This window comes from Macaca mulatta, chromosome 1, assembly GCF_049350105.2.
Source record: "Macaca mulatta isolate MMU2019108-1 chromosome 1, T2T-MMU8v2.0, whole genome shotgun sequence".
Classification (NCBI taxonomy): Eukaryota; Metazoa; Chordata; class Mammalia; order Primates; family Cercopithecidae; genus Macaca; species Macaca mulatta.
In genome coordinates, this window is record NC_133406.1 from 28,203,377 (window position 1) to 28,226,269 (window position 22,893).

The 22,893-nt window shown below is 38.6% G+C and overlaps 1 protein-coding gene across 3 annotated transcripts in view; it reads left to right on the top strand.

The window, feature by feature from the left end:
- The window catches only part of PRRX1 (paired related homeobox 1), a 75,795-nt gene that overhangs the window by 45,723 nt on the left and 7,179 nt on the right, over positions 1-22,893 (top strand). For 2 of the 3 annotated variants that reach the window (XM_028850312.2, XM_001097390.5), the window contains 2 exons: positions 10,482-10,657; positions 17,011-17,192. In XM_028850312.2, coding sequence (XP_028706145.1) covers positions 10,482-10,657; positions 17,011-17,192 — 358 coding nt within the window. Of the gene's footprint in view, positions 1-10,481; positions 10,658-17,010; positions 17,193-21,072; positions 21,145-22,893 lie in introns of all 3 variants that reach the window. The other variant, XM_015124367.3, reaches the window with a different exon arrangement.

A 22,893-nucleotide genomic window follows, 5' to 3' on the forward strand; every position in this document is an offset into this window, starting at 1 on the left:
TTTTTATTAGGTCTTTCCTTCATTCACTTTCTTCCTGTTATGAATTGAGCGGTGTAAATTCTTGTTGCCAAATTTCAGATGATGAGGATTTGGAAGTGTTGGCCACGACATGAGTCACAGTGACACATAGATTACTCATAGATTTCCACTCCAGGCAGACAGAATGACTATTAACAAGGACTTCTTTAGGGCTGCTCAACAACAGGGGACATGATTCAATGGAATAGGATTATTCCACATGAATTTTTGGGTGTTTTACCCAAATGTAACATTTTTTTCTCATATGACCTTAGTGCATCGGCTTCCTTACTAGTTAAAACAGTCACATATCCTTGGAGAGGAAATCACCATATAATTAAAGCTTAGGTGTGGCTGACAGGCAGTAATGTTCCTGTATATTGGAGAATGAATTAATTAGCTAGGCTTTTGCCCAAGCTCCTTTGCCAGAGAAAGGGAACAGAAAACACGGTGACTGGAAATGACTAACTAGAAGAAAATACAACCTCAAGCTAAATATGTTTTTTGGAACATAGAAATAACTGTATCAGGTCATGCCTTTTGAGACTTCCTTTGTCTTTTCTAGGAGCAAGATGGTCAATAATTCCATATGTGTCATCATTATCAAAGCCAAACATTTATTGAGCACTACTAAGAGGTTTAGGGCGCTATTCTATAAACTCTGTTCACCTGCCTTCAAGGCTTACTTTCTAATTGGAATAATTACTGCTGCAAAGTCATTCACTGAGAAAGTGCGTGAAAAACCTGCAAAACATTTGATCCTGGAATTTACATCTTACAAAAATGCAGTAAGCAGGAAATTTTGTGTGTCAAGACCTTATTACAGAAAGTGATCCCTGAAAGAGTGGTCAGGTTTGGTGACTGAGTGTGAACAGATCAGGTTGTTCAGAGTAGGCACTTTCACCAAGGACAGTCTAACATAATAATTTAATAATTCTAAGAAAAGTACCCAAAATATGGAAGACTAATGTCAGGTGCCAGGATAGCACAGTTAACGAGTCAGTAAGGTGCCTACATTCATGAAGCTATATTCTAGGGTGAGGCAATCAACGTAAATAGTTACAGGTTGTCATAAGTGTTATAAAGCAGATGGTTAAGATGCTGGGTGAAGAATAGTGAGAAGACTACTTCTGGCTGTTGATCACAGAAGATTCCTACAAAGAATTGACAGGTCAGCTGAGACTTGGGGAAGGAGAAGGAGCCATTAATGTAAAAGTTAGTAGATATGGGTAAGGTCTGTGATGTGTTATTAGGCAAAGAAAGACAAGGTCGGAGAAAAATATAAATGAAAAGGACAAGAAAATTACGTTTTTATCACCATTAGCAGTACAACTAATGTGGAGTGATTGCGTGAGAAATAATAGGTCAGCTGAGAAAAGCATGCTAAACTTTAGGCATGACAAAGAGAGGCCCATGCAATGTTTTCTAACCTTGTACTCACTTTGGTATCTCTGTCCTCCTTCCTAGCCCTTTCCTGGCTCTGATGGCCACCAAGTGTACTGGAATGTTTTTTTCTCTACTGTTACTTTACTTGTCAAGTGCTTTTGACTTCTTTCTCCAGATCAGTTATAAAGTAAGTATCTTGAAGTGTAGACAACATACAACATTTCTGTCTACTCAGAGCATCTCATTGCTTGGCATGTAGGTGTTCAATAGATATTTGTTCAAATGAATGAATAAAGTGATAGTGAGAGGATGCGAAAGTCAAGATTGAATGTAACCATTGTTAGTGGCATCCATTTTGGGATTAGCTTAAAATGGTTGATATAGGCAGTGTTTGCAGCAAGGCTGATGCCACTTAACTCATGGTTAGAAGGTCAAGGATGGCAGAGAAAAGAAGTATGTAGTTATTCTTATCTCCTTTTAGTAAATTTAGAAGATAGAATAACTCTTTATAGTTATTCTAAAAAACATCGTACGTTTCTTCTTTCTCTAGACTGTGGTTAGAGGTAAACTAATGTCTTCTAAAGATTCACATTGATTTCAGTCTGGAGCGTTGTCTCTGCAGAGTGCTGTGGGCATGGAGGAATATGTCAAGCACTGAAGATTTCTCCAGGCCTGGTAATTACATTGCAGCCCTTATACAAGATAAAATCCAGCCTAAATGTTTCTCAAAAAAGTAAAAAAACACCACCACCACCACCATCACCACCAAAAGAATATAATTCAGTCATCACCCTAAATGAGCAATTATTGAAAGTTTTTTTAATTAGGCTAGGCATCGGAAATGTAAAAGCTATCCTATAACTCCACAATGCTGAATTTGAAACAGATCTTAGTCCCAGAGCCTAACCTATAATTACGCCAGTTAGGACACTTGAGGGCTAACATCACAGGCTTTCCCAGTAACTCCCCTGATTTAGAATCAAAGCCTCCTTATTCCCAATCCAAAGCCATTTCCACAATTGCTCCATAATACATATTTTACAATAAAATATAAGGAAATGTGCACAACTAGTTGTCACAATTTGTATCATTTAAAAATATATGTATCACTTGTATCTTAAAGCAATTGTCATGGACTGAAAGTTTATAACCTCTCCAAATTCATATATCGAACCCGTAATCCCCAATGTGATGCTATTTGGAACTAAGGTCTTTGAAAGGTAATTAGGTTTAGATGAGGTCACGTGAGTGAGTCTTCATGATGGACTTAGCAGTGTTTTTATAAGAAGAGACCAGGAAGCTTGCTCTCTTTTGCTCTCTCTGCCATATGAGGATATAGTAACAAGGCAGTTGTTTCCAGGCCAGGAAGCAGGCCCTCAACAGGAACCCAAATAGGCCAGCCCCCTCATCCTGAGACTTCCAGCCTCTGAAACATATTTCTGTTGTCTAAGCTACCCAGTCTATAGTATTTTGTTTTGGCAGCCTGAGCTGACTAAGCCAACAACCATTTTACAGATACCGAAATTGAAAGCTTCAGATGTTAAAGAATGGTATTTTCCTCTAAAAAGTCAAACTGTAAGCCATTATTTTCACTTCAACTTTTCTTATTCTTTAAATAAAATTTGAATTTTTGTTCTTTAAAGAGAATTTTATTTCATCTAAAAAATATTTTAAAATATCAAGCTTCTTATGTTGACCATTTTAGTGTGTTTTCATCTTCAGATTTATTTGGCATCCAAGACCAGAGTAACACCAAAAACTTTGATATCCTTTTCAGACCTCTTCATTTATTCTATATAGTGTTACAGAATTACCCTTGGTTCTCTCTCTTATTGTGACGGAAAGCTAATTCTCTGTTACTGTGGCTTTCTGTGCTATAAGCACCTTGTCCATTTAACACAAGATTAACAATTATAAGAAAATTCAAGTCATGCTTTTGTTCTCACAAGTTCAAATACCATGTAGCTGTCTTTCTGTCTAAGCGGAGAAGCTCTGCTCCATCACTCCTGTCCTTCTAAGAGCTGAGCTTACTCATTAACTATGTACATCTCCTTCATTCCTGTCTGCTTCCAGTCTTGGTTTTTTTAGAACCTGTGTTTACCAGATTTTTCTTTAGAACATTAAAAATTATAACCAAAACAATAAGGAATCATTGAAAAAGATGACATATGATGCTTGCCTCTCATGAAAACACTAGTTTCTACTGGTAATGGCAAGATTGATGTTGTCTCTTTTACAAAGTGATAACAGTCTCACTGCAAAGGGAAAAAAAGCTCAGCAGAAGAAGACAAGAGCATATGCCTCATCCTCAGCTCTGTTTGTAATCGCAGTCCAATTCCTAAGTCAAATAATGTATTCATGAATACATTATTGTTATTGGTATTAGTAATATTATGTATTCATGAACACATTAGTATTATTAGTAGTATTATTATTTCATGTCTGATTATTCACTTACTGAGCATTGATAAGAGCTTCAATTAAATACAAACACAAATGTTGTGCTCTAGAGTTATAGTCTAAAACAGATTCATCATCACATGGAAAATGCCTACATAATGGGGGGAGGAGAGATTTATCAACATAGCCTCAGAAGTAAGTATGGTTCCAATATGAGACTACACAGAAAGTCAGTTCTGGCAAGTGTCCTTGCTTTGTGTTGGATATTCTCAGGGGTTCTGGTCAATAATCCTTTAAGAAAAAAGCCTTAAGAGAGTTAAAGCACTTAAGGTGATATGGATTGTGTTAACATTTTTGGTGCTATAGAAATGTATTTGTTCTATAGAAGTGAAAAGAAATACATAACAAAGAAGCTAAAAACAGTGCAAATCACATTAGAGTACCTCATATTCTTGAGTGTTCTCTACTTGAAAGGAGGGTTGGCTATATTGAGAGAGTTACATTTTGAGCTGTCTACACAGAGCCACTGACTCATCTTTTTGATCAAAACCATTCAAAATAATGTAATGTCACACTTCTTACAGCATTTTGTTCTCCAGAGAACATATGTCATTTCCCAAATTACGTATAAGATGTTTTAATCCTGTTTGCTAAGGCTTAGTCTGATACTTGACTAAAAATGAACCAAGTCTTACCAAGATGACAGTAAAGACCACCAAACAAAGTTTAGGGGATTTAGTGTGCTCTAGTTCAGGTAGCTGTGCTGTGATAATGCACAATAGCTGCACAGTTGGGTATTTGTATTGGCAGAGATCTGTTCACTCTTGATACTCGCTGGGAGTCAATGGTGGAGGACTGCTGAAGGACTATGCTGTTGAGAAGGAGTGGGTGTGCTGCTCAACTTGGCTTTGGTCATTGTGATGCACTAAGCTCAGTCTATATTGCAACAGTCTTCCCAGTTAAGTGACCTATGTGCCATTTATCAGGGCACATATTAGAAAGATGCTGTCCTAATTTCAGTTAATGCTGAGTGTAGCCAAAGAAACTCAAACGAATACCACCGCTCTATTTCACTGCTTTTCATAGGCCTTGCAATAAAAGCTAAATGGTTTTTAGTGGCTTTTGCAATTACACTTCCTTTCAATTTTCCAAAGGTTACAGGGCCTGAACCACACAAATCCCATTAAAGTAAGTAGCTGTTGTGCAATATAAGTTCCTTTGAAAACATTCTTCAATGCCCATAAAATGATCAGCGGGCTGCACTTTAGATCCGCTTGCCTGCCATGCTTTCAACCAGAAGGCAGATGACAAGCTTTGATGTGGTAGTTGGTTTCTGCTACTGGAGCTGGCATTTTATCTTCTTGCATCAGATTTTTTCCCAAACTGATGTGACCCAGGCATAGGAAACACAGTTTTCTTCAGATTTTATTCCTAAAATATGTTTTTACCGTACCTTTAAATTACGTTTGGCTGACCAATGATTTGGAATCTCTAAGGTTCCTCCCACAGGATGCAGAGCAGAAGAGGGTGAGGGGTGTTGGAGTTAGTTGAAGCTTGCATGGTGAGTGCAAGGCCTTAGTGAATAGGGATCACCACATGCTGTCAGGTCCCCATGCTTGAGGATGGCACTTTCTGCCTTCTCCTCCACCTTCCCTCTAGGGCAACGTCAGCAGCCACTTGAGGAGTCCAGAGTGAACTTCACACTAGAGCCAAGGTCAGGGCTATTGTTCTCTTTAACTCATATTTGAATACACGGAGGGTATCCTACCTCGGGCTTGCAGACTTCTTTTCTCAAGAAGTTCTTCATATGTATTCTAACATTGTGATCCCTTAGAAACACCCATCTCTTTTAGTACCTCTTTCTTGTGTACGTTCCTGGTGATTTAAATAATTCATGTGTCCTGCAGCCGCTTTTCTAATAAAGGATAAAAATGAAAGAATAATTCCTACATTTGCAAAGGAATCAGACAACAAGCCTTTTTCCCTCTCTAAATCTGGTAACTATTCTATCTGATAAAGAAACACTGCAAAAGAATTTTTCCTCTGTGGGTAAAGCTATCCAGAGACAAAAGACAATGCTAACATAATTACTTGCTATGTATTATTAAAAAGAATAATTGGAATTCAGAAACTACGCAGTGCTTTAAAACTTCAAATAAATCACTAAAGTTCTAAAATTCTGGGACTGCTTCTATACCATGACATTACTATAACTCTTTCAACTTTTACTGTAACGTAATATGTCAAGGAATCCTATCTCTTTTCTATAGAAATACCTGAATGCACTAAGGTGACAAAATATTTACACAGAAAAAATTGAACCATAATTTAAAAAAAGTATTTGATAATATACTAATATATATATAAATTTAGAGCCTTGGAAATCAATATGAATTGGTGCTATCAGAAAAGGTTTATAGAGAAGGTAAGATTTGAGATGTGTTTTAGGAACAGAGACATTTTAAACTGTGTCCTAAAGTGAAAATCATCTTCCATGATTGTGGGAGAAGATAGAAGACGGGGCATACCACTAAGCTAAAATAACCCTGCACTTATTTAACTGATGAAGCAAGGACTTATGGATAGCATTGTAAAGAAGAATACAAGAACATCTGGATGAAAATAGCTTTCTAGATGAGAATGGTTGCATTTTTTAATGGCTATTCTGGTAGGAAGGACAACATGTGATATTCATCGACCCTCTTTCTCAGACCCTTTTTATAACAGCTAGTATGGAAAAATCTGTCTTTCTTATAAACATTTTCCCTGGGGAATGGTTTCCGTTTATGTGTCGGATGCTTTGTTGTTTCTCTCTTGCACAGCGTGTATGCTGTCATTTGCACTTAAGAGTGGAATGGAATTGGGAATCCTGGTTTCTCGCTCTGGCTAGAGGTCCCAAGTCTGCATTGTGATTTTGGGCAAGTCACATTGTTCTTCTAGATCTAATTTAACTCATCTGTAAAATAAGATGGTTGAATTAGACAATTTCATGGGTTTTCTTAGATGCCAATATTTTATGACTCATGATCCCAAGCAAGACTACACCTATTTATAAGGATGTTTCGCTTGTTTTTATTAAGAGCAACAATAACTACATATTTTCAGTTTACTCAATTATCAAAAAAGTGTAAAATCCATACACACTTTGGATTTGAAACATTGTGACTTTGATAAAAATGTATCCATGTAGGCTGGACACAGACACGGTGGCTCACGCCTGTAATCCCAGCACTTTGGGAGGCCAAGGCAGGTCGATCATGAGGTCAGGAGATTGAGACCATCCTGGCTAACATGGTGAAACCCGTCTCTACTAAAAATACAAAAAATTAGCCGCAGGTGGTGGCAGGTGCCTGTAGTCCCAGCTACTCGGGAGGCTGAGGCAAGAGAATGGCATAAATCCGGGGGGTGGTGCTTGCAGTGAACCGAGATTGAGCCACTGCACTCCAGCCTGGGCGACAGAGCGAGACTCTGTCTCAAAGAAAAAAAAACTGTATTCATGTTTCTGCTGGTTATTCTACAACTTGGTGAATCCTTCCCATTTTAGAATGCCAAAGAATGAGATGCATCCTAATATCCAATTGGATGTCAGTATCCTCAGACAGCATGTTTCAAAATCAACCTTCACTGTAGTTGTTTTTGCTAGTTGTAGTTGTTTTGACCCTCTTGGAATTTGTACAAACACACTGCTTTCTCTCCCCTGTATTCAACCAGAGCCAATAATCTGATAAATGTGTTTATCACAGGTCCTTCAGATGCCCTGCAGATGTAAACCTCTACAGTGTTTATGTTTCCTTTTGTACTGCTGAAGATACTGTGCTGGGTCCTGTTCTGCATTCTTGGGGAAAAACAGGGAGCTCACACTTTGTGATTAGTGAGCAAAGACAGAACATCCCCAGCACTGCTGCTCGAGCTGTCTCTGTTGCCCACTCATCGTCTCTTTCTATTATGCTTGCACTCTGAAGGACATTTGCCAGAGCCAGACTCCCTGGATCCCTGTTATTTGTGTCTTTTCTCACCTTCAACATGATCTGAACTAGTGTTTTCATTTGTTAAAAACAACAAGAACATTCACTGGGAAACTTTTGCTGGAATTGCTTCAGGTCATCATAGCTATTTATTCCCTGTCATAAACTGTAATTCTCCATTTCCCTTACTCCCACATCAGGGGAGTTAGTGGTTTATGGTGGACAGTCAGTGGAATTTGATTCAACAGTGGAATATTTCAAAGAACTACTGAGATTATGTAGCAGGTTGTAATACTAAGAACAAAACATAAAATATTCTTGGTCTTGATTGCAGTTGGCAGTACAAGAAGAAATAGGCTTATAAAAAACATAAAAGATTTACAATTTGTGGTTGCACCTAAGAAAGAATTTTCTTTGAGAGAAGGAAACAAATCATGGGATTGGCTTAATAAGGGATTTTCTCTATATGACTAAAAATAGAATTATCTCTATATTATTAAAAACAGAAATTTACCTGTATGATTAAAATGGCTTAGGGTCTAATTGGTCTCAGTTAAAACAAAGTACAGAAGCTAAGGATTTTTTTTTGCAGACTTCTGTTTTGGGGGCATGAAATTCAGATTATTGTGCTATCACAAGGGCTTGCATTATCTAGAAAGACCTGAAGTACAAGACAAAATGATTTGGAAAAATGAACATGAATGGGAGAAATGCTTCCAAATATTAAATAGGAAAGAGAATACAAGGGCAAGGTAACTACTAAAAGGTATTTAATCCTAGGTGTTTGAATTCTAGTGCTGATCTTATTGCAAACTAATTTTGCTAATCGCTAGTGGTACAATCAGTGATGTTGGTTAGAATATTTTAGGCATTGGTAGATCTCAAAAATTATTATTAAATTTGCTCAATTTCCAAGATGCAGCTGATCTTACATTCTTACTGAGTGTCACAGAAGTTCCACCAAAGCTGGGCCCCTAGTTGAGGCACCATAAATGTAAAAATCTAAAGAGAAGGTTGACTGCACAAAACTATAAAGCAGAGAGAATGGTGTGGTAGCTTCTTGGCTGGAGGAATCTGGTTGAGATCATATGACATTTTTTGCTACGGAAACAGTCTTCTAAGGACAAGAGGAGTTTCGCATTTTCCCTGAAAACAAATTCAACAAGCATTTACTATATATGGGTGCTTTAATTATCAAGAGGAAATGTGCAGTCTCCATTCTAAGCTTCAGGGGTTTTCCTGGTAAGGAAGCATTGATGTAGAAGGGTTCTCTTAGCAAAAAGACTTAGAGACCTTAGTTGTCAGGCCTCTGGATTTAAGCTACATTTTGACTCTGTACACAAATCTAGAACATTCCCTAAATTTGTAATAAGAACAATATTATAGCTGAGGTAGGTGTCATCATGACTCGTGCTAATAGTTTTACTGAGTACGTTGTGTTTGTATTCTCTCTGTTTATAATCAGAGAGAACCAGGAGAATTTGCATATTAGAAGAGACAGCCAAAAGTACTTTCTAAACAGTGAATGGCCAAGTTCTCCTTTCTCCCCATCCTCACTACAACGCCTCATAATTTTCTTGGGGCTGAGCCTCTTTGGGGAAAAGCTAAGGGGAACATAAGTCCAGTTCATTAGATGGAGCATATGACTTGGGTTTTGGCAGCATGGTGTTGCAAATCTCTGGGACTCACACGGGCTCTGCAGAGCTCAGGTTTTAGGGTGACAGTTTGATGAAGGTGTCGGCATAGCTGGTATTCCACTCAGTTTCACATATACATCACTCCTGACTGGGCTGGGTGGGGGCAGCAGGACAGGAGCATACTACTCTCTGACTGCTATGGACAACCTGGACAATTATCTCACCAGGCTACCTTCAGGGGAGCTCAGAGAAAACCAAGGAAGGATCTTGACAGGTAAAAATGGTGTTGTGATTCTTCAAAGGTGCCTAAGATCTTAGGGTCCTAGAACTCAAGTTTGAGTGAAACATTTTCAGGGATCTTTCTGAACTGTTTCCTGTTCTTGGGTTCCCAGGGAGTGAGCTCCAGGCTAATGTTAGCTTGGGTTGATGGCATTGTAGCACTAGTCCTGATCTAGGCTGAGGCCTCTGAAGCCTGCCTTTGCAACAGCATGGAGTCTTCAGTGAACGCTGTTAGAAATTACTTGCTGCTTCAAGGGGAGTGCATGGTAAAACACATCCACGTAATGTGGTTTGAACAGAGTTTCTTCTCTATAACTCTACTTTTGTGTTCATGTATATATGTTAGGAGAGAAGGAACCAGGAGATAATTGGTCTACTTGATTATTAAACTACATGAGTGAGCATAATATTGTCAAAGACAAACAAGGTACAAAAACATCTACTTTTCTTCCTTTATCTCTAGAGAAGTTCAGAGAACATGAACAGGGGTACGATTTTCCTTGACATGTTTGTCAAGGCATCAAGGAGCATGCAAGTAATGTCTCTCTGACAGTTCAGGTCTTGTGCCAGATTTAGAGGCAACAGCCAAGCATTAGAATTGCTGGGATTCTTGACATATGAACTTGAGAGCACTAATGCCCACATTTGCACATGCAAAGTGGCATTTGGCTATAGGACTTTGATAAAGATGTGAGCAAATGGAGCAATATCTCACTATAGATATACCATAAAAAAAGTTTTAACTGGGACTCCTACAGTGAATTTGGCTTCTTTTCATCATTGTATTCTATTCCAGATGATCAGCTGAACTCAGAGGAAAAAAAGAAGCGAAAGCAGCGAAGGAATAGGACAACCTTCAATAGCAGCCAGCTGCAGGCTTTGGAGCGTGTGTTTGAGCGGACACACTATCCTGATGCTTTTGTGCGAGAAGACCTTGCCCGCCGGGTGAACCTCACCGAGGCCAGAGTGCAGGTAACTGAAGCTGTGGGAAGCTGGCACCAAGTAGTCCCCTCCTCAGAGGCACATCTCTGAAGATTGTTTAAAGACACAAATTATAGCCCAGCGCAGTGATTCATGCCTGCAATCTCGGCACATTGGGAGGTTGACACAGGCACATTGCTTGAGCTCAGGGGTTTGAAACCAGCCTGGGCAGCATGGTGAGACCTCATCTCTACCAAAAATACAAAATAAATAAACAAATAGTCAGGCATGGTGGTGCGTGCCTGTGGTCCCAGTTTCTTGGAAGGCTGAGGTGGGAGAATTGCTTGAGCCTGGGGGGTGGAGGTTGCAGTGAGCTGAGATTGTGCCACTGCACCCCAGCCTGGGTGACAGAGTGAGACTGTCTCAAAAATAAATAAATAAACAAATAATATACAAGTTAGAGGCTTCAGATGGGAGCTGGTACTCATAAGGGTTGCAAATGGTCAGCATAAGGATAGAATCCTGTTTCCAGCTGTTTTTCTTTGGGCAGCAAGTATTTTTTTTTTTTTAAATAAAATTGAATGTTTTCAGGTAGGGCAGAATAATCTTTGCCACAGGTTCCTCTCCCAGCACCCGTTTCTTTCTGACACTTCCAGATTTATGTGATATACATTGTCCATCTGAGCATTTTACTCTGCACCCTTAGATTTCACTTTGATCTTGAAGTGGTTAAAGAGATAGAGATGAATTCTCTGTCCCCTACCTCAGCTCTCCTCCTCAGTCTTCAAGAAACTTGTTGTAAGTACACATGAATATGAGCACTGATGGAGTGGGAAATGAATACTTAGGAAGTGAGTTAAGAGCACACTCAAGTGGATGATTTTATTTACCCTCAGGGTCTCTGTGAACTGAAAGAGGGTAAGAGCATGAAAGGCAGGAAAAAGAGAATAGCCATTCTTTCTAACATTGGTGCCATGACACATCAACTGCAAGCCAGACATCTAGAACATCATACAACCTGTGATTAACAGTCATAACAATAATGACAATATATAATAACTAACACTACTGGAGCCCTTATATGCCAAGTAGTGTTCTTTACATAAGTAATGTATTTCATCCTCACACTAATTCAACGATGTGGATAGTATTCTTCATTTTGCAGATGAGAAAACTGAAGTACAGAGAGGTTAAAATATTTTGCACAGCATCACATAGCTAGGAAGTGTCTGAAATAGGATTTGAATGCAGACATGCAGATCCAGAGTTCATGCTTTTAATTACCCCCACCGCCCCCCCCCCAAAAAAAAACTGAATGAATAAAAGTCTCCTGGCTAAATGCCTTTTGGAGTAGTGCTTTGCTCTCTGCTGAAAGATCTTATTGTCTTCCATATTGCCAGTAGCAAGATGCTGTTTTGATAAGGTGGGTAGGTCCAATCTGTCTTGTCTTCCTTACGAAATTATTGTTTGTATATCTATGTTCTGTCTGAGAGTTAAGAATTTCTTTCTGCAAATGATAACCCTCTTGACAGGCCAGAACTTGAGCTAGACCCCAGGGTAGATTTCTACCCCATTGATTACGGTCTGTGTCTATGGAGGAGACACAGTATACAGTGGGAGACCACTGTGGAGTTGATGCAGAGATCCTGGTACTCCCTTCAGTCTGAAGAGAAAGTGTGAAAGTTTCCCTATGGGGAAACAGGGACCTCACCAAGAAGTACGCCCCAAGAAAAGAAATGAAAATGTCAGTGACAAAAGAAGAAAGTTATGAGAGCCTGTGGGGTCCCTGAGGGTAGGTTAGGAGGAAGTGTGAGTGCAGGTGCCCCTTTGGGCTCAAGTAAGAGTGACCCATAGGGACAACACTCAGTTTTGCTCTCCCATTCGCCATCCAGGGCAGATTATTAAATTTGTCTTCCCACACCCTCTTCCCCTACACTGCTCACCGCAAATCTCTAACTCTGCTCTTAAATCCTTTCCTCTCTCCTCAAAAACTCCATGTCTTTTATGCCACACCTCAGCTTGCAGTGGTGTAATGAATACTTTTAGTCCAGTAACCCACAGCACACTAATGTGCCACTTTTGCTACGGTGATCTAAATTTTAAATAAGGAAACCTGCCCAGGGCAATGGTAGCATTTCAAAAAAAAAAAAAAAGTGAAAGACCAATTTTGGGGTTGGTGGACTGTCTTGCCCCTATCATGACAGGGAAATGTCTTTTTCATATGTTGGAACTATTTTTTTCTTTCTCTTTTCCCACCTTGCTATGATTTAATGACTTTTAGAGCTGTGAACGTTTCCTAAATGAGTAGGACAGAGTTCTCCCTCCATGGCTTTACTCTTCCCCCATGAAAGCCTACCTTTTTCCAGTCTGAACCAACCCCTTCTGATTCCGGGCTTCTTTATATTTATGGCGTTTATCATAACATGAAATGTATTATATTGAGTTGTATCTGGGCCAACTTCCCCCACAGGACTGAGGAGGCCTCTTGGATGGAGGCCATGTTTTATTCATCTTTGCAAAATTTATTTTTTTCTTCTTTTTCCTCTTTTTTTCCTCATACACTTATCAAGCACATATTATGCTCTTGAACCCAGTTTTGGTTTGCTGGGGATGAATAAGACACCGACCCTCTCCTTAAGGATGTTTGCACCGGGGTGGAGAAGATAGATGTGCAAACCATACATTTATGATATCATAATGTGATTCCTACATCAGTGGAATGTACAATAATTAGTGATAGAGCAGAGGAAGGAATGATCTAATTTGCCTGGGGGAAAAGGGAGAGAATTTATATTTATTAGACACCAATTCTGGGCCAACTCTCAAAACTATCCTGTAAGTAGATATTATTATCTCCAAGTGATTAGGAGAAAAAGGAGCAGAGAAATTAAATAACTCCCAGGACAAATCTTGAAAGTAGTGTAGCCAGTATGACTTTTAAGTTATGTTCAATGTTAAAGTTGAACTTTGAAAAAAATATGTAGGCTTTGATACCTGGACAAAGCAGGAAAGAATATGATAGGCAAAGGAAATATCTGGTGTGAATATTTTTAGGTGGGAAATAGCCTAACACATTTAGGAGTCCACAGATAATTTTGAACACAGGGTAGGAGCTGGAGCCATAGAGGGCCAGTGTATGAGGTTAGAGTGATGTGGCTTGTGGCTGGATTGATGGACAAAGAGCTAATTCCTGAACAGCTTTAGTTCTGCGGTTAAGAAGTTTTTATTTTATTCTGTGACTGATGGGGAGCCAGTAGATGATATAAAACAAGGCACTAATGTGATTATATTAACATTTAAGATGATAGCTCTAAGAGCAATGTGAAGGCACAATAGAAACAGAAGAGCCAGGAGTCTGGGAAGCCAAGTCCAGATTCCACCTTGGCCAGTTTCCACCAAGGCCCTTCATGCTGCGCAGTTCTACAGGGAACTGATCACATGTTATTTTATGTGTATGTTGTCCCCTCGAGCTGTACAACTGCTCACTCCACAAAAAGAATTTTGTTCTCCCATACCTTGTTATACATTTCTATAATTGCATTTAAAATACTTGTTTTGCAGTTTTTCAAATTTACATGCCTTCCTTTAATAGGTTGTGAGCTGCTTAAAAGCAGAGCATAAGTTTCTCATCTCTCTCTTTCCAGCATTTAGTACAGGGCCTGGACCATAGCAGGAGCTCCATAAAGATTTCTTGAATGAGTAAATGAATGAGTAGAATTCCATAGCACTCTACAAGAGTTGTATGATCATGAATTGGATGTCCTTGAGTTCAGAAACTCAGCCATTTATTATTTATGTGAATTTCAAGAGATTACAGTCATATAATGCTTAATAATGGGGAGTCTGTTCTGAGGACTGCATTTTTAGGTGATTTTGTCATTGTGCAAACATCATGGAGTCTACTTACACAAATCTAGATGGTATAACTGACTGCACACCTAGGCTATAGGGTATAGCTTGTTGCTCTTAGGTCACAAGCCTGTACAGCATATTACTCTACTGAATAGTGTAGGCAATTGTAATACCATGGGAAGTATTTGTGTATCTAAACATATCAAATTTAATTATAATATAATTAAGTTATAATTATTATAATTCAATGAGACCACCATCGTATACAAGGTCCATGATTGACTGAAACATTATTATGTGGTGCATGACTGTATTTAATCTCATTGAAATTGCTTTCTAACTGTAAAATAGAAATATTAAAACTTAATATGTGAAATTGTCATGTTGACTAGAAATAATGTATGTAGTGTGCTTATATAAGTTCCTAGCCCTAGTAACACTTAACAAACAATATTGTTTGCCCACTTTTTAATGGGATTGTTTATTTTTTTCTTATAAATTTGTTTAAGCTCCTTGTAGATTCTGGATATTAGACCGTTGTCAGATGGATAGATTACAAAAATCTCCTCCCATTCTGTAGGTTGCCTGTTAACTCTGATGATAGTTTATTTTTCTGTGCAGAAGCTCTTTAATTAGATCCCTTTTGTCAATTTTTGCTTTTGTTGAAATTGTTTTTGACGTTTTCATCATTAATTCTTTGCCTATGTCTATGTCCTGAATGATATTGCCTATATTTTCTTCTAGGGTTTTTATAGTTTGGGGTTTTATACTTAAGTTTTTAATCTATCTTGAGTTAATTTTTGTATATGGTGTAATGAAGAGGTCCAGTTTCAATTTTCTGCATATGACTAGCCAGTTCTCCAAGCACCATTTATTAAATAAGGAATCCTTTCCCCATAGCTTGTTTTTTTTCAGGTTTGTTGAATATCAGATGGTTGTAAGTGTACAGTCTTTTCTGAGTTCTCTATTCTGTTCCATTGGTCTGTGTGTGTGCTTTTGTACTAATACCATGCTGTTTTGGTTACTGTAGACTTCTAGGAGATTTTGAAGTCAGATAGTGTGATGCCTTCAGCTGTGTTTTTTTTTTGCTTAGGATTGTCTTGGCCATATGGGCTTTTTTTCATTCTATATAAAGTTTAAAGTAGTTTTTTCTAATTCTGTGAACAATGTGAATGGTAATTTAATGGAAATAGCATTAGATCTATAAATTACTTTGGCCGTATGGCCATTTTCGTGATATTGATTCTTCCTATCCATGAGCACGGAATGTTTTTCCCTTTGTTTGTGTCCTCTCTGATTTCCTTGAGCAATGGTTTTTAGTTCTCCTTGGAGAGGTGCTTTACTTCTCTTGTGAGCTATATTCCCAGATTTTTTATTCTCATTGTAGCAATTGTGAATTGGAGTTCATTCATGATATGACTCTCTGCTTTTCTGTTGTAGATGTATAGGAATACTTGTGATTTTTGCACACTGATTTTGCACCCTGAGACTTTGCTGAAGCTGCTTATCAGCTTAAGAAGTTTTTGGGGTGAAACGATAGGGTTTTCTAGATACAGGATCATATCATCTGCAAACAGAGACAGTTTGACTTATGTAGCAAACCTGCACATTCTGCACACGTATCCTAGAACTTGTAAAATAAAATAAAAATAAATAAAATTAAATGATAGGTTTATTATTAGCTGTAGCAAATGCTGTCTGTGCTGTCCATTTCCCTTGAACTCTACAATTAAGTGCAGTCTGGTCAGCTTCCAACTTTTAGTGCCTGCATTTCTGTGCCAGCAGTTTCTTTTAGAACTTCAGGAGACTGCCCTGCCTTCAGCATTCCAGAAGTGCTGGAACATTAATATCCAACGACTGACAGGATCCAGTGTACACACACCCAACTCCGTCAGCCCCAGGAGGGATAACTCTGAAGTGTGTGTCCTACATTAGTCTTAGTTTTCAGGATCCCTGTAGGATTGAGCTACCGCAGAGATAGCTGGTTTAGTAGCACACTCTTTAGTGGTTGCCTTTTCTTCTCTGTTACTTCCTTGCTCCCCAAATGGTGTTCCTTGCACCTCCCAAATAAAACACTTCCTTCTTAAATCTTAGTTGGAACATCTACTTTTGGGAGATGAGGAATTTTCTTAAAATATAATTGTTATGAAAGCAGATGACATTTTCACATTTTGAAGAATTTTGAGAAAGCTTTTAGAAAAGTCATTATTTCTGTGGCAGAAGCCTAATGAGATTTTTCTTGATTACAATTGTAACAGGGATTATAACCCATATTTTGCTGTCCTGTCTGTAAGTCACAGATCCCATCTCCGGAGACCTGATTACTGGAGAATTTCATGGTCTTGTAATAGTCTGGACCTTTAAGAATGGCCCTCATGAGGGAAGCCGTACGGCATGTTTCTATTGTTCTAAGGAGAATTCCATAGCCATCTTATATCTTCCTTGGGAAGGCATTATATAGTAAAATCAACCAGAATTTCATCCATGTAACCCCTTCTTCTTTGTTTTTCCTCTCTTTCCTTACGCCTTCTCGCCTCCTAACAATCCTCCAGGTGTGGTTTCAGAACCGAAGAGCCAAGTTCCGCAGGAATGAGAGAGCCATGCTAGCCAATAAAAATGCTTCCCTCCTCAAATCCTACTCAGGAGACGTGACTGCTGTGGAGCAGCCCATCGTACCTCGTCCTGCTCCGAGACCCACCGATTATCTCTCCTGGGGGACGGCGTCTCCGTACAGGTGAATGACTGGCCCACTCTCCCTTGCTCCACTTCCGCTTGTTTCTCAGCGGTCGGTCATGTTTCAAGCTGCTTGTGCAGCTCACCGACATTTCTTACTGGGTTAATCTCTTCAGAGACATTCAACTTGCTGACATCCCCACATTTTCCCAGGAGATTATTAGCTGCCCCAGGAGCAGGGTTTGGGGCAGAAGTAAGAGGGGCAGGCTATCTCAGCAATCTCCTCTTGGACTCAGGAACTCTTGCAAAGGTTTCAAAGATGAGGAAGAATTTAAAAGAAAAGATCATTAAGCTGTGCCCAGTGTCCCTCTTGCAACAATTCTGCAACAACACTTTACCCTGTTTCCAAATTTAAGATAAATTCGTTGTATTATGCAAATGTAGGGACTTAACTTATAAAGCTCCAAGTATAGGGCCAAAGGCAAACTTTGCAGTAAAACTGACTTTGAATTTAAAAAAAGAAGAAGGAAGGAAGGAAGAAAGAAAGGAAAGAAGGAAGGAAGGAGAGAGACAGAGAGGGACTATGACAGAGAGAGAAGGAAGGAAAACCCAAGTTCATTCTGATCACTTTCATGGCCAAGGTTCTTTGTTAGTAGGTGTGAATTTCTTATAATGCCAAATGCCTTCCTAGTCTATTGCTAATTCTTGTCTACTTGTCTGAAGGTTTCTCTGGGGATCAGTTTGTGTGTATTTGTGTGTGTGTGTGTGTGTCTGTGTGTGTCTGCATGTGTTTGTGTGTGTGTTTCTTTTAAATAAAAAAGGAATGTATAATTTACACTAAACTTTTATATTAAAAAGTTGAACATTTTTAAAGAAACAAATAACAGAGTACTATTTCAATCTCATAAAGAGGTTTTTAACCTCCAATTATTATGCTGTTCAGAAAATACAGGCTGCCAGAAGGGAAGCTGAGACACAAGTGCCTAACCCATTGGATTAGTCTAGAGTGCCTTTCTTTGAAAGTAGACCTGAGTACTCTGAGAAACCAGGCCAAGCCTACGTGTTCTCCCTGGCTGATTTCAGTGGAGGCAGAACTATTCACAAATTCATTTATTATGCTTTTGTTTACCTTTTTATTGTCAAGGTTAACTATTGGTTTAAGGAGAGGTTTTAAATGAAATATAGGAGATTATGTCTCAGATGAAGTTGAATTCCGGACATGAAATGCTACATTTTTGAAATGCAAGTGTTTTTCAAAGGTTCATAGCTTTAATCAAAGCAAAAAGCCTCATCTAAAAGTTTCTTTCTGTTCCAAATCAGTTCCTTTAGAGAAACACGGTAAATGCATTTGGAAATTTCTTTTAATCCCCTGTTATAAAATTAGCCTGAATTCTTTTGGTCTTAGCACATAGAGACCCTCCGTCTAGGAAAGTCTTATTCTGGGCCCTGTTGCACTCAGATGTGGTGTGCCTTGCTGATCTTGAAACATTAGTTATATCTGTGTGCCCTGTTTTAAATTTAAACTCTTCTCCTATAAGATTTACTAAAAATACAGTTTTTGAAGACCATTGTAAAATCACATATTCTCTAATATTTTAAATAAATGAAAGTCTGCTTTTTTTCTCTTATAAATATTGGTATAAGAGAAATTTAGTGTGTTCATGAACATGCTAAATGACTTGGAAAATGGGTGTGGTCCAAAGCCTGATGCTTCAAGATCTCTGGTTTGAATATGGTCACAACCAGGAAGTATTGTTCCTTTTTCTGTCTGGGTCCTCCATAGGAATTTTTCACACCAGCAATAAACAATCCAGATGGCTGCCACATGGTCCTTACCAGTGAGAGGCTTCACACAGCACACTGCATGAATGGGGATGAAATCCTTCCTGAATTAATATAGGGTTATATTACTTGGACCTCAGCCCTTTGAGCCTCAGCGTCTGCATCATACGTGTTTAGTATATGGACATCTAACTGAAATTATTAACATGGCAATTTATGCGTGCCTGTTTTGGAAATACTCTATTTTAATGGAAAGAATTATGTAGAAATACTGGATACATTTTTAAAAACATCCATAATTCACCATCTTGACATAACTAGTATGTTCATTTTTGTGATTAGAGTTCAATATTTTATATAGGTGTAGCCTTAGTGTATATATTATTTTGTATTCTTCTCTTTTCACTTAAAATCATATAACCTAGTACGTTTTACTCATTTCATGGTATGCTTTTATATCATTTCTCTCTTAGAAATTGAATTTGTAAAAATTAATTAAAAAATCATAAAATGTTCATATTCTGTATGAAGAATAAATTATTCTTCAGATATAAGTAGAAAAGTGATGTTAAAACAGTAATCTAATCAATAATAATGTTTTTGATCCAATGTTGACTGAAGTGTTTATATTTTGGTTAATTTCTAAAAGTAGCAAAAAGCTATTCTGTTATTTGGAGAAGTTTCTGCTATGTTTAGAACCAAACTATGTTATGATTTCACACTTTGAAGCTTGATAGGAAATATTGTTAAGGAAATAAAAAAGAAAAACAAGTGATCCAAAGCAAAGGAAATGATAGACCTTTTGTGTTATGAAAAATTAACTCACTGTTCTTGTTGATACTATTATGTCAAGTTAGTTATCTCACATGTGACACTCATTAAAAGGCATTTCTCTTGGTTAATTCTTGGAACACTCCTGTGTGATAGCTCTGTCTTGCTCTGCTTCCAAAGAAGAGACTAAACACTTGCCCAAATTTAAGTCTTCAGCAAGCAGAACTAGAACTAATGCTTGTGATCCCTGTTTTTATCCAACATGTTAAGCCACACGACTGTACTCTCATTCAAATTAAACCTTGCATTGTATCGAAAGTAGTAAAAAAGTATAAGATTGGAAAACTATCTAAAATCCCCTTTTTATTCAAGAGCTATCTCAGATCAGTGAGGCATGCCTGCGGCTGAGGTCCACATTCCGTGGGGTGTGGGCATCCCAATGGACTGATAGATGTGGCTTGGTCATACAAGCCAGAGACAGTGAGCAGACAGTTTTACCAGAAAGGATAGTTTGTTGACTTCCACAGTTATCCCCTGAAAAAAGAAAGGAGAAAACCAAGGCATAAAAGCAGTTATTTGCATATGGTCAGAATTTTGGGTTGGAAAATAGCCAACATATTTTTTTCTGGGTGTCTTTTACATCCAGAGTGATAGAAGTGTAATTTATTGTTCAAACTGGGGCATTTTTTAGAGTGAAAGGGGAACGCTATTAATAATTATACTAGGACAACAGGTATAAGCCAGGATTGTCCCTAGGACATATAGTTTGCTCTAATTATAGCACGTCATGACCTCACTCATTCCCTTGATTGAGCATGTTAGAGGTGATGACATTAGGCAGGCAACTGAGTCACCAGAGGGACAAAGCATTCCCTAACACGGACACTGTTGTCCTGGCAGGTGTCTTCTTTATCCATCCGTGGCCAGTTAAAGGAAGCTTGTTTTTGGCACACACACCCATTGCTTAACTCAGAGCTATTTTTCTTAGGCAACTTGTAAGAATGAAAGCACACACAAGCACCAAAATTATTCAGACTCACTAATCTTGCAGTGCTTTGCTTCTTGGGTAGCAGTGACCAACCAAGTCCTGAACTTTTGACTGTTATTTGAAATGAAGTAGCCAAGAAACATTTCCCCAGAGCCATCCTTTCCTAGGTGAAGTGGGTAGTGAATGGCCTGGTTCTGCATTATTGACCTGAAGTGCTGTTTCCAGAGGGAAGCCTGGGCTTAAAAGAAAGCTAGTGATCAGTGAAAGAGAGGCCAGCTATCCTCGTCCACAGCTTCCCTCCCCATCCTTCTCCTCCCCTCATTTGATCATGGTCATGGTGCTGCCTGACATCTGCTGAACGCATTTGGCTTATTTCTCCCTTTCACACTTTCAAAAATAGATCCTCGTCCCTCCCAAGATGTTGTTTACACGAGGGGCTTCATAACGGATTCTAACGGAAGACACTGAAAAGGTAACTTGTCAGAGGGGGAAGAGGGCGGCTGCTTGGGGTAGGGTTTAAGTGGGAATTCAGAGTGTTTAAGAAAGTGGGGGTTGCAGTTCTAGAAATTTCAGCAGTGAAGTCCTCAAGTGAGGAATACTATTGGGAACCAGAGCTGCAAGAAAGCATGTCCACGAAATGAATGGTAGGGTGATACTAGTCTAGAGCAGGGCTCTTCAGAGATTGCTGTGCGCGGGAAACATCTGGGATCACGTGACTGTGCAAACTCTGATTCACGAAGTCCAGGGTGGAGCTTGGATTCTGTATCTCTAACTTGCTTCTAGGTGATGCTGATGCTGCCGACACTTGGTGCACACTTTGAACAGTGAGACTTTGTAGGTTACCGGACAGGGTTCGGAAGAATTATTTTCTTGTCCTGGCTTCTGCTGCTCCTCAGGCCAGTCAGATCATTGCTCTCTTATATAGCTTTGTATCTAACATGAAGCTAGCAATAGTTTCCCTATTGCTTATTTCACAGGGGTGTCTGGAACCTACTGATAAGCAATGTGCACGTCAAAAAAAGTCTTGCAACAATAGAAAGATATAAGAGGCTTTATATATAAAAGCATTTCTAAAATGAAAAGTTAAAAATAGCAGAAAGATCACTGAATATATAGTACAAACTGAAAGCTTACCAATGAAATGTGCAAGTGTGTTCACTTTAAGAGATAAATATACATCTTAGAAAATCAACTTCTGAATTTCAAAACATAAGTTAGAAACAGAAGTTAGTTATTTAAATCACAAAAGATCCCTTTCCAAAGAATGTACCAGATCTCTTTTTAAAAGTAAATTTCCCTAGGAAAACTGGTATTACATTTTATCAGGTGAGGCAAGTATGCCTCTGTTGTACTTGCACTGACAAAAGAACAAACCAGAGACTTTCTGCAACTTCTATGCATCACAATCTTGAACACCATAACCCCTACAGTCTTTGAAAAAATCCTGAGCTGGTGAAACCCAAGATTTCAGGAAAACTCATAGACTTCTTGGCTGACAGATTTGTCTTTAGGGTGAAATTGTAAACGTCATCATTTGTTCAAAGGGCCACATAGAAAACAAAGAGTTGAAAACAGAGTCAGGTATTATTTTTTTCCCAAGCTAGCAATTGTTTTGTGATTTGTGGGACTCAACACTATAGGTTTTTAGAAAGCAGAGGGGCAGTTGTCCGTAAGTATCCTGGCTTTAAAATCGTACTATGAATAGTATTTTCTGGCAGTCATTTTAACATTTTTCTTTTTTCCTCACAACTTTCAGGGTAGGTTGAAGTGATAAAAAATGATTTGTCCCCAGTGAAAACAGTCCTCCAACCCTGCTAGTGATTAGCATTCTGCTATCTATGGCTGTGCTGCATCTGTTAGGAATCTCCAAATAAGGAAATGCAAACATTTGAAGCTGATTTAAATGTGTCAACTTCGTGTAAGTCTCAGTGCAGACTTGCTAAATCAACAGATGTGGTGCAAGCATTTATTATTAATCTCTAATTCCTCAGTGCACTTTATTCAGTAGTGTGGTTTCTTGGTCACTGACACAAAGAACTTAACTATAACTAACTAAAAATGGGGCTTTAGCCAAAACCTAAAAACTCAGTCCCAGAACTTATGTCTGTACCCTGCTTCCAAGAATAAATGGATTTTGCTTAGAAGGCAAGACCAACAGGCAGGATCTCTGGTTGTTGTTAAGCAGGCTTTTGGTTGTTGTCATGTGCTTAATCTGTACAAA